At 47.7% G+C, this 12,952-nt stretch overlaps 1 protein-coding gene across 5 annotated transcripts in view; it reads right to left on the bottom strand.

Moving 5' to 3' along the window:
* SHANK3 (SH3 and multiple ankyrin repeat domains 3) overlaps positions 1-12,952 on the bottom strand; it is a 372,706-nt gene that overhangs the window by 145,012 nt on the left and 214,742 nt on the right. For all 5 annotated transcript variants that reach the window (XM_075506645.1, XM_075506615.1, XM_075506886.1 and 2 more), the window contains exon 13: positions 9,084-9,197. In XM_075506645.1, the coding sequence (XP_075362760.1) occupies positions 9,084-9,197 (114 nt within the window). The remainder of the gene's footprint in view (positions 1-9,083; positions 9,198-12,952) is intronic.

The following is a 12,952-nucleotide window of genomic DNA, read 5'->3' as shown; positions in this document are numbered from 1 at the left end:
TACAACCAACAACACCCAACCCACACAAATGGCCACAGGGGACACCAACGGCATCTCAGCTGCACGGCCACAACTCCGTGCCATCGCTCCACACACCATCCAGTCTCCCTGTGGATGAGGTTATATCCCCCATTAGTTCAATACCACCCCAGTCTCGCTTTAGGATAAAGTTGTCCAGAGGAGGATCACCGTCAGTCGAGGCAGACTCCATAACATACCAAGAAAACAAAAGAGAAGGCCGAAGAGATAACTTGTTCCTTCACATGCAGGACACACAGAGATACAGTTACGAAATGGGTGCCATAACAAAACAAGCCAACCTCCCCAAAGGCTGGTGCAGACCTCCAGGAGGGAGACTATCAATTCACCGCAGGAAATTAGGGAGCTGTATTTCATTAAGGTACCAAAATCCTCCACAATCCTCCCCCTCCTCTGCAACCTCCGCGTTTGCATCACCTGAGGTTGGCATCAGAGACGAGTGAAGAACAACAGTGCCCTCTACCAAAAGAAACAGCCAACGACTTCTGCAACCTCCCGTCCCAAGCCCAAGCAGCCGGGACAGAAACAGTCCTGCTCTCCAACAGAAGGCAGGCTCAGGTTGGACTCTGGACGACGTCGTCCATGTTCAGACCACTTGGGGCCAAGCACGTGCACCAACACTTCATCTTCTTCAGTGGTGATGTGCTCCAGTGCCTCTGATGTACCAGGCTGGAAACTACTTCTGACCTCTCTTACACAACACAGGAATGGATGATTCGGGAACAGTGATACTAACCATTTTTTTCTAAATCCCATTGTTATACCATCTGCTCTTCGAATATCTACACTGGCCACCAGGAGAGACTGTGAGGGGACAGGCCCAACCAGCAAGGTGCTCTCACTATTAGACTTGTAAATAATTTGAAGTACCCAATAATTGTTATTTCAATTTCAAAACATCTCTTACATAAGAAACTCGTTTCTTGATCAAAAGGTCATTCAAACTCCTAATTTGTTCTTCAAAAAGCCTTTCCACAACAGGAAGAAGTGGTAACACTTCCACCACCTCCACTGCTACCCGCAGGTACCCAGGAAGTAACCAAATGCAGCCCCGTCATACGAGGGGGGGTATTCCACCCTTAAAATTGTTTTTCTTTTCTCAGAAAAAGAAGCAATGTTAAAGACTAAGTCCACTAGGAACTCGGTTAATCTGGTTTCATGTAATAGTAATTTAGATGCTATGATGATGGAAAACAACTGGAAATCCTGCCACAAACAGGTGGGCAGTCAAGGAGCAGGAGAGAGGTCTCTGCCATGCAAAACAGATGGTTCCCGGGACACCACTGACTCCCAAATCCTTCCACAGGAATCGAAGTGAGATACAAAGGGAAAGCTCTGATGAAGAAGATACTCGTGCCACGGCGATGGCACATCCAGGATCAGCCGTAGCTCTTAGTCGGTCCCAGCCCCCCACAACACGCTCTCCACAGCCCCGACCACAGCCGGTGTCGGCACCTTCCCAGTCTGTGTGGCTACACCCCTGCGTCTCCCAGTGCCGAAGACGTGCCCATCCTTCAAGAAGCCCTACCCCGGAAAGCAGGCGTATCTGCAGCGCACCCACCTCCAGGTCCTGTACCTGTCTGAACCTGGGCACTGCCAGAGCATCCCAGGTCTCAGCTGCTTCAGAGGGAGGAGACAGCTGTACGTCCCTGAACGGTGGGGAAGCAGCCGCAGGAAAACCCAGACCCCATATGTCTGCAAGTGCTCTTCAGCCCACCAGTTCAGACTGCAGCCTAATTAAGCTTGCAAAGAGCTTCCCTACATTTCTCTCCACAAAGGCAGATTTGTACATGGAAGCAGATAAACAGCACAGAATGTTTCCTAGAGGAGACGGTAAAGCATCTCTTCAAACAAACACAACTTGAGCGAGGCAAATAGTAGCAAGGTGATACCCAACAGTCTTGGATTTCTACCAAGGCCAGCTTCCAGGCTTGCAGTGCACAGGGGAGCTTATGCTCCATTCTCACACCTTCTCTCAGTCCACGGACGAGTTACTGCGACAACAGGCTGCTCGCACATATGCGTTGAAGCATTTGGCGCATTCTGCTTCACAGCCCCAAACATGTCCTTTAATTTCTGGGTGTCTCTTCCTGAGAGATCGGCGAGGTCTCTATGGCAGGTAAGGTCTGTCCCACCACTGAAATCAGGTGGGAGAGACAGTCAGGATCTGCCGCAAAAGGCGATTTTGAAAAATGCAAGGGAGTGAGGGTCGGGGAGAGAGAGATGATAGCTGAGGGTGAAATGAGCCCAAATTGGATGCTGACACTACCACAGTACTGCCACATTTCAAGGTAGAATAAGTAAATGCACATTTTACAGTGCCTGCAACCTATCCCAAACAGCTATTTTGTCTTAACTACAGTTACCAAATGTTCCTCTGCAATTTTAACCAAAGTTGCAAGTCCTTCTCCCAACACTTCCCTGGACCGCAGACTCAGGACTACTCTGTAATTAACCCAAAGCAAGAATGAGTTGTGTTCAAAGCGGAGGCGCAGCCATTCCAGTGCCAACTTCAGCAGAAAGTTGTCCAACACTTGACAAACTAGGTCCTGAAAAATTAATACTCCTATTTAATTTCATATATTGCAAATACTCCCTAATGATATTACTGAGATTTGTGTGTGCAAGCTTAGCATGTACAGAGTCCCAGCCCTACGAGCCGTTACTCAATTCCTATCCAAGAAGGGATCCCACCCTTGAGGCTTCAGTTCCTCGCCGAGCATACGGAGGCTGCCCACACTTTGGATTTCTCTTATGAGAGCAGCACAGCTCCCAACAGCAAGCGTGTGCACACGAGGAGAACAAGAGTGATGTGAACCCCGTTTCCTGCAGACAGTGATCAGAATGGCAATCAACTCCAGATCAGATGTTAACAGCTCCCCGTGCCGTAGCCCTAACACCTCCCACATACTGGAAATGCCTTGTACAAGACATCCCAGGTTCACGTCTGCCTTGTTCGCAGACACGTAACGCTACAGTCATCATCTCCTGAACCACTAATATGCCTCCTCCTGTTGCTTCAAGAAGTAAAACGTTAGCTTGCAACTATCGAGAAGATTTTCCGTTAAGTGCAAGATCCTGCATTTTATCCTACCGAATTTCATCCTATTTCTGTTACGCCAACTCATCCAGCTCCGAAAGTAAAACGTTCTCACCTCATAAAACGTCACAAGGAAACATTAGCAGCACATTTTGGTTTTCTTTTGGCCACAGCTATTAGTGAAAGCATGTAATAGGTGAAATCGTTAATCAGCTAGTGACAGATGACAAATTTCCTCCAGCTTTACTAATAATTTCCCACATGACACTGTCCTGAAATCTAAGCAAGCTGGAACAACGGCATTTCCATAGCCAACACAGCCAATCAATCTCCTTTAGCACAAAAACGTTCCTGGATAAACACTGTTCTGTCCTACCCCTTTTCCCATCTTCCTCCATCTCTCTCTTCCTTCAAAATCTGCTTTAAACACTTTTGCACCAGCAAACGTGGAGCACCTTGACTGGGGCTGCCCAGAGCACTCCCACACACAAGGTTCACCGTTACCTCATTGAAATCTTTGCTAATGTGCCAGTAGTTTTTCGTATTATTTTTTCAGAACGCTGGTGTCATTGGTTTGTTGGGGGCTGCAAGGGCAGGGCTACCCCCAAAGGGAGGGGGGCCAGGAACACAGAAGACCCCACAGCCGTCACGGCAGGGGCCTCGCTGGCCACGACTCAAGCAAGGCCAGCAGTACAGACCCAGAGATGGTGGCCAGGTCCAACCAGGAGTCCAGCTCATGAGGCAGTAGCACAGCGAAGGGGCAGGTCTCAAGACAAGCCAGGAAGCCAGTCTGCAGGTCGGGGTTAAGGCCAGGTCTAATGACTGTGGACCTGCCCAGTGTTCACGAGGCAGGTCTGAGGTCAAGCTGGGAAATCAGTCCATGGGTTGGGGTCTGGACCAAGAGGGTCCATGGCCAGCCATGGGCATGACTATGACTGAGCTGGAGACCAGGACTCCTCCAACATAGCTCAGGCAGGGACTGAAAGCCACAGTTTGAGCTTAAATAGAGCTCCTGGGACCAGTGGTGTGGGAGGAGATCCCAGGTGAAGCTGGTCAGGGACATTAAGACATATTAGTGCCCTCAGGGCTCTGACATAGTGCTCCCCAGCAGGCAGTCTCAGTCCCACCATAGCCCATCCATCCAACATCATGCCCGTCTTGACAGGGAGCTGTTCTGGTAGATTTGGACCTTTATCTCATTAGCTTTGATCTTCTCTCATTCTTGTTGCTTAATAGCTCTACATCCTCTTTCCTTACTCTTTTATTTGTACAGCTACATTCTCAAGGTCTAGCTCAGCCAAGTTTTTGGCAAGTTGCATCTTACATTTCTGATTTCAGATCCCCCGACACAGATTTTTTTGCAGATGAATCTTAGTCTTCGTTCTTTGAGAGCTCTGCTTATTCCTACAGGCCTAGGGACAATCGCATTTGGATTCCCTACCTGCAAGATTTCTCTTTTGCCAGGAACACATTTTAGGGCAGGTTTTTGTAGCTTTGACTTAAAATACTCACTCAAAATTCCACCTCTATTTTAACTCACTGAAAATAGTAAATTCCATTTACTTCACTACATTTTTCTTCTTTATCAAATACAAAAATCTAGACTTTATCCTTATTACCAGGATATCTTCCACCATCATTTTCCAAAGCAATGTAAAGGTATACATTTTTGTCCTGTCTTTGTTTCTGCACAGTCCATGCATCACACACACTTTCGACACTCACAGCTTTAACATCACCTCCACCTTTCCTTAGAGCACAGACATGCTGCTCTGGCCTGTTCTCACCCTTAACAGCTGCTGTACTGACCAAACCACTTGGCTCAGCTTCTTCCCCTCTGCGCTCATGAGCTGGCATTTGTATTCCAAATACCTCAGCCTTATCTTACTGGCCACCATCAATTCCATCGGAAGAGAAGACAGCTTCTTCTCAGAGCAGTCTGCCTGCTTTGCTGTTGCTTTCACCTGTCCACTTGCCTCCGCTCTTGTGTTCCTTTAGGCAAAGATATGTCAACATCTACCTGATTTTTCTCTTCTTGTACTAAAACTAGCAATGCAGATAGCAGCCTATCCAAATCACGCCCCCCTCATTTCTTGGTTTAAAGCCACTTTGATTTCTGAGGGACCAGACGTTTGGGTAGAGTCCCTTCACTGAGCGCTGCTCCTCTCAATGCTTTCAGGGGCCAAACAGCAGGTGACTTACCGGCACTGGGAACCACCACTCGCGTGGGCCTGGGGCATCGCCACTCCAGGCAAATGGCTTTCCTCTAGCACCAGCCACAGGGGCACGTGCCTCCTTCCCTCGTTGATGATGCACATCAGGCAACTCATGCTTAGTGACCTGGTGCTCTCTCAACCCTGAGCTACGTGGTCCTTGGGGACATGCTGAGGAGGAAAGGAAGGAGAATGGCAGGTAGATATACATATGGGCTGGACATGCTGAAAAACCGTCACTGACAAACAACCTCTTTTTCTGTTCCGTTTTAGTCAGAGCCCTACATGCATTCACACCATGAAAGATCATCTTCCTACATCACTTGGAGATAGATCTGCAGTCTCTCGGGTACTTGTACAAGTGCTGCCCAGCCATGGTACCTGTCATGTCCCCTAGTGACACTCCACAGCATCTCTGCAAGCGTGAATGAAGCTCCAAGTGGCTGCTCGACAAGCGGGAGTGGGAGGACAGTCCCTCCAGTCCCAAGCTCCACCAGTGCCTCCACTCAGGGAGGCAAAGACATTCCTGTGCAGAATCACACGATGCAGCGTGAGATCTGAGGGGAGGCACTCCCACTGCCCAAAGGCAAGTCTGCATGCCATAGTCTCATAACGGATCCAGAGACAGGGAGATTTGACTAGCTGGTGTTCGCATGCAGGTTCTTACACCCACAGATCTCAGACTACCAACAGCTGTGAGGACCACCTGAAGAGCTTGATCCTATATTGGCAGAAAGACAAGGCCTGTTTCAACCACATGGAAGGCACAAAAAGATTAATTCCCTGAATCCAATAGAAATGTCACACCACTTTAAGTAGAATACAGGGTATGGTATTATAGGAGGTGCAGACAGGAATAAAAGTGTGTAATGAAGGGATGGGATTGATAATTAGAACTTGGATCTCCTCCCAGGATGTCAGGATGATACAAGAAGGATCATCTCTGTGGGAAGACAGGCAAAAGCAGAGATCTCCAACTCAGTAGGGCCAGAAGAAATACGTTTAGAGGATACAGAAAGTTTGAGTTATTTACCAAAGAAACTCTGTTTAGGCCCCAAAGGACTTCAGTTCCACAGACAGGAGATATCTAAGGAGACCCTCACTGGGAAGTGAGAAACTTCAGTTTCTGCCTTGGGGCCTGTAACAGAGGTGAGCAACAGGACATCTTCCTTCATAGTCAGAAGCATTGCGGCATCCACGAACTGGGACCTAGGAGAGAAGTGCTGACCCAGAGGCACCCTTAGAGAAGAACCTGGCTCATTTAGGTAGATCAATATGCAGCTCATGGCCTTTTCCCTCAAAGCATGAAAATACATGCAGGTTAAAGGAACATCCTAATACCATCTCCAAAATGTCAACCCTGAAAGTTGCGCGCTCTGAATTTCAATGAAGATCACAATGAATTTCCTGAGCTGCTCTCATCCTTGTCACAGTCATCTTCAATCTGTTCCAACAAGAGTCTAGTCAGGTATCTGCCGTGCAACCCTGCTACTTTCCTCAATCAATAAACACAGTCGGAGATGTCCGCAAGCCTGATGTGGCTTTGTTCCCCAGCAAAGTACAGTCAGGCCAAAACCTTTCCACCAGTGCACAGCCCGATCAGCTGTTGGGCTATACTTAAACTCATAAGATAGACATTTCTCTTTCTGTAATCTTGATGAGAAGTGGCAGAGCAACATCATGTCTATGCAGCTAACCTTTCTTCTGTGCACAAACATGATGGTCTTATCCAAACTACCTTCTGCAAACAATCTGTACCTGAAAACTGTGCCCAAACTTTGTCTGGAAAAGTAGAAGTTGGCAAAAGCCAAAACCACACTGGCAGATATGCCAACAAATAAACAGTATGGACAACTGGAGGAAAATGCTCATACCTCTGCTCCAGCTTTAGCGTCTAAATACCATCTGTTTTTCACATTTCACTACACAATTTCAATTTAATACAAACACGTAACATTCTCCAAGAAAGCACCCAGCAAACATGAACTCCTAGATACGGGAAGGGTTTATAAGCCACATCGATTAGTCTACTCTCTTTTTTATTTAGCACCACAAAAGGACAGGGCAAACAGCCCCTGTACACTGGAGTGGCTCCAGAGTAGAGCTCCAAAGCAGCGTGAGAGGGCAGAGGGTGGAACCTCATCAGTGGAAGTCTCAACTCATCAGCCCTAATCACCCCTGAAAAAGGAGGAATATCCCATTCAAGCCTTCACTGTCATCAAGCACTTCCCATCAGCACAACTGAAACATCTGCCTCACTTCTAATGGGCCCAGAGCACAGCTGAGTTCACCACACCGTGCTCAGTGTCCTGTCTTTGTCCTGCACCACACTTGCACTTCTCTGGCCAGGAGAGTGCAAAGGCAGAGGTCACCAGTGCAGTGAGATGAAGCACATATGAAGCTAATTTTAAGAAAGAATATGCATGAGCACTGGGAACCCAAGCTGGAACTGCAGACTGGTGAGCTAACAGCTGAACCAAATCAGAGGCGGGGGGAGAAAAGCTTTGCTGACGAGACCCTGCAGTGTGCAGGTTCACAGTGCGACCGGTGGAGATCCACTCCCACTAGACCCTCCCTGGCCACCAGACCAGGTCCCAAAGGCACCTAATACTTTAGCCACTAACGTACAAGTGTCCCAGAGGACACGCAACCTGCCACATACTCATCACAGCACACACAGAGTTAGTGGCTCACTTATGGAATCCAAGCATCCTGGTACGGAGAGGCCTGAGGGTGCAAACATACACATTTAAAACTCTCAGGAAGCAATGGGATTAGAGCAAAGAAAAGACTGTATAAGTAGGTTTGGGCTTCCAGAAACTAATTAAAACTAGTTGTTGTGCAAAACAGAGAACCATATTTTATTGATTTGCTTTTCTCTTCTGCAACTTTGTTTCCAACTTCGCAATCAAGGTTTAACCCCCACTTACCAGAATCCAGCTGTGTGAATTTTAAAGTGCATTTAATATGCAAAGTGAACTTCACTGAATCTGCCAAATCAGGACCACTTCTCCCCTCTCCTAAGTGCTACATTGAAAAAAGAAAAAAATCCAGATGTTCTCTTCAGTTGCTTTACAGCGGGACAAGTTCAGGCTTGCCAGAAGCGTTTCCCACCCAGTCCTCAGGCTGGAGGAACGCTGCCCGGGCCGCTGTCAGTGACGAGGGGTAAGCTGCGGTGATACACCCCACAACAGCAGGAAACCCATTAAGTCACGGTGACCTCCAAGAACACCATACTGTTTGGGACATGCAATCTGCAGCTCCTCCTGACACCGCTGTCCTCCAGGAACAGCAAATACCTGTTAGGTGGTGGCTGGTGCTGGAGACGGAGGGTCAGGAGTGCCAGGGCCGAGTCACAGCCATTTTTAATATTTTCTGTTGGACTAGAACAAACACATGTAAATTACTCAGGATCCACCTACTGCTTTCTTTTGGAGTCTCCTGCAACGTAATGTGGGGTTGGAGGTTCAGATCAACAGTCACACTCTCTTGCTCCATCGCTGCAGAACACCCTGCAACTGCAGCGATCTCTGCAAAAGGGACCGATGATTGCTCTCCTCACAACAGTACCACACACTTACCATGGATCAGCGTGTCTACCGCTGGGTGCTAATGCACTCACTATCATAAACTAACACCTTGAGCAATACAATTCTTCAGATGCATCCATCACCCATTGCAAAGAATGGGCAAACTCAGAGGCTGCTAGAAATTTAAAATGAATACTTCTGAATTTCCGGGGTTGTTCAGTGTGTCTGCTGAGAGACACTCAGCCTAAGAAAACAGCTTACCTTGCCGTGGATCATACTGTCGCATCTGCACCTCTTCAACACATTCTGCCGGGAACCAGCCAGTCCTTCCTTTCACAGTTCCTTCCCAAAAGCCACCTTCACCAATACTCAGCACTGTGGGAAGAAAGAAACAGGTACATGAGGATGAGCAGGACGCTCAGAAAAAGGGAAGGCCAGGATGACCATCATATCATGTTAACGCAGCAGAAACACAAAAGGGCAGAGCACAGAAAATTTGTCTGGGGTCAGGAATGGTCTGGAGGAAGAAAGCACCTCAAGAAGCCTTCAAAAGCTTCTTTCACCCATGTCCAGAAGAGAGACAGTGTAGACAGTGGCCTTCATGCAGCCATGTGCTGCAAAAATTACACAGCGAACTGGTAGCATCTGTCTTTGTAACAAGAATTGTTGATGGGGGACGCAGACATAACATGGGCTTTGATAAAACCATTTCCTGGAAACATGCTACCTACTGTAACTTCTGACATCCTCAGAGCAACAGAGAAATCACAGCCCCATAAGGAAAATGAGACAGGAAGAAGGAAAGAAATTGGCCAAGGCGACAATACAAGTCACTCCAAGAACTGGGGTGTCCTGACTGGCCCGTGCTCAAAAAACCACGAGCCGTTTCACTGTAAATGGCGCAGCAAACAGGAAGGTACTTCACTGTCACAGCAAAATTCTCCCAACCCATTAAGCCTTGTTTTTACTCGCTCAAAGCTTAGAGAAACAGAAAGGAAGTCTCGAAAAGTGCTCTGAAGATTAAATGAATTCAGAGTCAAGGAGATTTTAACGGAGAATCACATCAGGAGCATCCTCATTAAACCAGGGAACTATCAGCTTGAACTCCTCACCAATCGACAGCTGAAAAGGATGGCTTTCAGGTAGCCAGGATACAAACTACTGAAGAGCTACAGACAAAACCAGCACTTCTTATTACACCTGAAGAATGAACTGGGGTCCAAAGCAGACTAGGCAGCACACTTCGAGGTTACAAAGCCGTCTGAGGTTTCTGCTATGAAAACCATTGCCAGCAAATGTGTGTTTGATGTCACCTGTCATCTCCTAGTTCCCTGCCACTGGATCCCCCACACCTTATGCTAGCAGGCTCTGCAAGAAAGATTTGGATTGTTTTGGGACATTTAAAAATGCGTCAGATGTGACCGCTACATTATGTGACCACTACATTTCCTATGGCCACAGAGAAAATGACTGTCATTCCCGGAGCACCCAAGAGAGCAAAAATGTGCACAATGCAAGAGAGATAAAAGAGAGGCGAGAATAGTTACCAATCTTTCTGGATGTTCCCTATTTATATATTATATCCAGAGTGCCCAGATATTACCCCTATTTTACCCAGAAAATGGCTGATGTGCACCTCTCAATTGAATTCAAGCACTTACAAGGTCACTTAATTGCACCACCCTGATGCAAGAAAGCGGAGAAGGAGAGCAGTTACATACGTTTTCAGGTTACCGTGGCTCACCACGCTTTCCTAACTCTTTGTAACACAGTGGTCTCTGGAACAGATTGTGAATTAATGTGTTAGATGTAGTCTAAAAATGCCATAGATCAAGAGAAACTGCTGCACATCACCCAAAAGTGATAAGCTTTTGATACATCCTTTGGAAAACATTCATAACGGCAATTCATTTGACATCCAGAAGAGAAATAAACAGAAGAGTCAGCATCCTGGGGTCCCTGCTGTCAGAGTGAAATCTCAAACTATCTCAAAAGTATTCCCTCAGCATTATCTGGATAACAAGTTCTTAAAAACAGGCCCACCACATCAAGAGATCCCCTCGATTAGCACAGAGACGCGGGGTTTCTTGGGACTTGCTTTGAAACTTCAGGAGCCATTATAAAACGCCCTCATACAAAGAGGGGACACTAAACTGGATTCTTAACCTCCTCAACAAATCCCTGGGCAACAGGTGAAGTAAAAGGCTGACGTCGGGTCTATTTTAAACTTGCATCATCTTATCTTATGCTTTTTTTCCTATGGCTGTTTCTTCAGCTTTGTAATTGTAACTTAACCTTGTGGCTTTGATAGCAGAAACTTCATCTTCACTTTGAGCTTGCCTACGATCTGAAACATACTCAAGTGAATTTGGCAGTTAAAGAGAGCTGCTCCTCCCAAAGGTAGAGACCGCAGGTTTGCGGACAAGCCTCGGGACCTGACCCAGCACAAAGGCAGCGACCTTGGAGGCTGCTGGATGCTCCCTCCAACCATCAGGCAGGCGCCCATACAAGACGAGGAACCTCCTGTGACCGATTACTGAAAAGGCCCTTTGGCAACGAGATGACAGTGATGAGGCAACCAGTAAGCACAGGGAAACCTTACTGTCTCCTAAGTTCTCCTGAGGCTGCACTGCAACCACACAGAATGAACAGAGCTGATGAGCAGTTATTCAGCTCCAGATGCAAGAAACCACCAAGCAAATGAGACCAATGGTACGACACGAGCCCCAGCAACCGGACGTTCGATCCTCGGTGGGAATAGCTCTCGAGGTAAACTCTTTGATAATAATAAAACTTGTGTCACAAGGCTATGCAAGTATCCTATGGCTGTGCGTGGTGTCAGAGCCCCACGAACAGCAGTTACTGCTCGTCTTCTCCATAGCACAAGGATTCTGCACAATTCCCGGTATCCCATCGCTCCTCACTTTTTTACCTATCACCTCAGAACAGGCTGGGCACTCTGCAGAACGCACAAAAATGCCCAGTTTGAAAGGGTGAGCACCCACTCCCAAAAAGCCGTCCTCTCAGATTTCCTCCCCATGAAGACACTTCCACCTACAGCTGAAACACGGTGAGACATCTGTCCTGAAGGCCATAAGGGGCCGTGGAGGCCAGCACGCTCGACTCCTCTCTCCTGGATGCCTCTGCTTCAGGGTAGCACGGGGAGGCAGGGGGGAGGCAGGAGCGCTGTGCCCAAATGACGGCACTGCTGCCTGTCACCACTGCATCATCCTGCTCTGCTCCACCACCCCCGGGGCCCCTGCCTGCACCTCCTTCAGCATTCAGGCTTCATGCGTGTTAGCTGCACTGCTTTCTGCCCCAGCTGATAATCTCTACACAAATTACTGTGTAATTAGCTCTCTTCATTAGTACAGTGGTGCCTTCCAAGTCAAAGACCTCTGAGGAAATGTGGTTTTTTTTCCTCTTTTCCTGTCTTGGTCCAAAATATCAGCAGCCCCAACCATGCAGGAGTCCTTCTGCTCCTGGTACGTCCGTCGGGGCCAACACCTCCGGGGAACTCGCTCCTGCCGCCTCTGGGTGTTCACCACCCGCCCCGAGCAACACGCAGGGCTGGAAGGGAAAGCTGTCCTTCCCAGGTAAGGCAGACAAGTGCCAGTGGTGGGAATACAACATAAGGCTTAATTCCCAGTTGGCAGATTTACAGGACTTTGATCTCAGGACAAAAAAAAAGAGTGTGCGATTACGCACACAGCAGCACAGCTTACCCCCAACGTGGACGACGGTCCTACTGCCAGGCTGGGATTCCTGTTGCCGGTAACTGAGTGGACTTTTTTTTTTTTTAATTAGTTAACAAATAAACACCTGAATTACTATGGTATTCGATATCCCAACTGGCAGAAGGCACAGACACATCCACACTCTACCATGCTGCTACCTTTCCAGTCCAGCTCCCTCCTAACACTTCGCAGACAGCACTATGAGATTCATCCCTGCACCCATCACCATAGTGCCCATGTGTCATTCATAGCTAAATCCAAACACCAGAGCTATTAATAAATTAAGCACTGCTCCATGCCAGCCAAAGCAAATTCCCCAAAGAAGAGGAACTTCACGATTGCCTGTATCTAGGCATTAGTCCTACAGGAAGCAAGGGAAAAACAAACAAGCAA

Source organism: Mycteria americana, chromosome 1 (assembly GCF_035582795.1).
Source record: "Mycteria americana isolate JAX WOST 10 ecotype Jacksonville Zoo and Gardens chromosome 1, USCA_MyAme_1.0, whole genome shotgun sequence".
In the NCBI taxonomy this organism is placed as follows: Eukaryota; Metazoa; Chordata; class Aves; order Ciconiiformes; family Ciconiidae; genus Mycteria; species Mycteria americana.
Note: the sequence above shows the minus strand (reverse complement) of the source record. Positions and strands in the feature narration are given on the sequence as shown.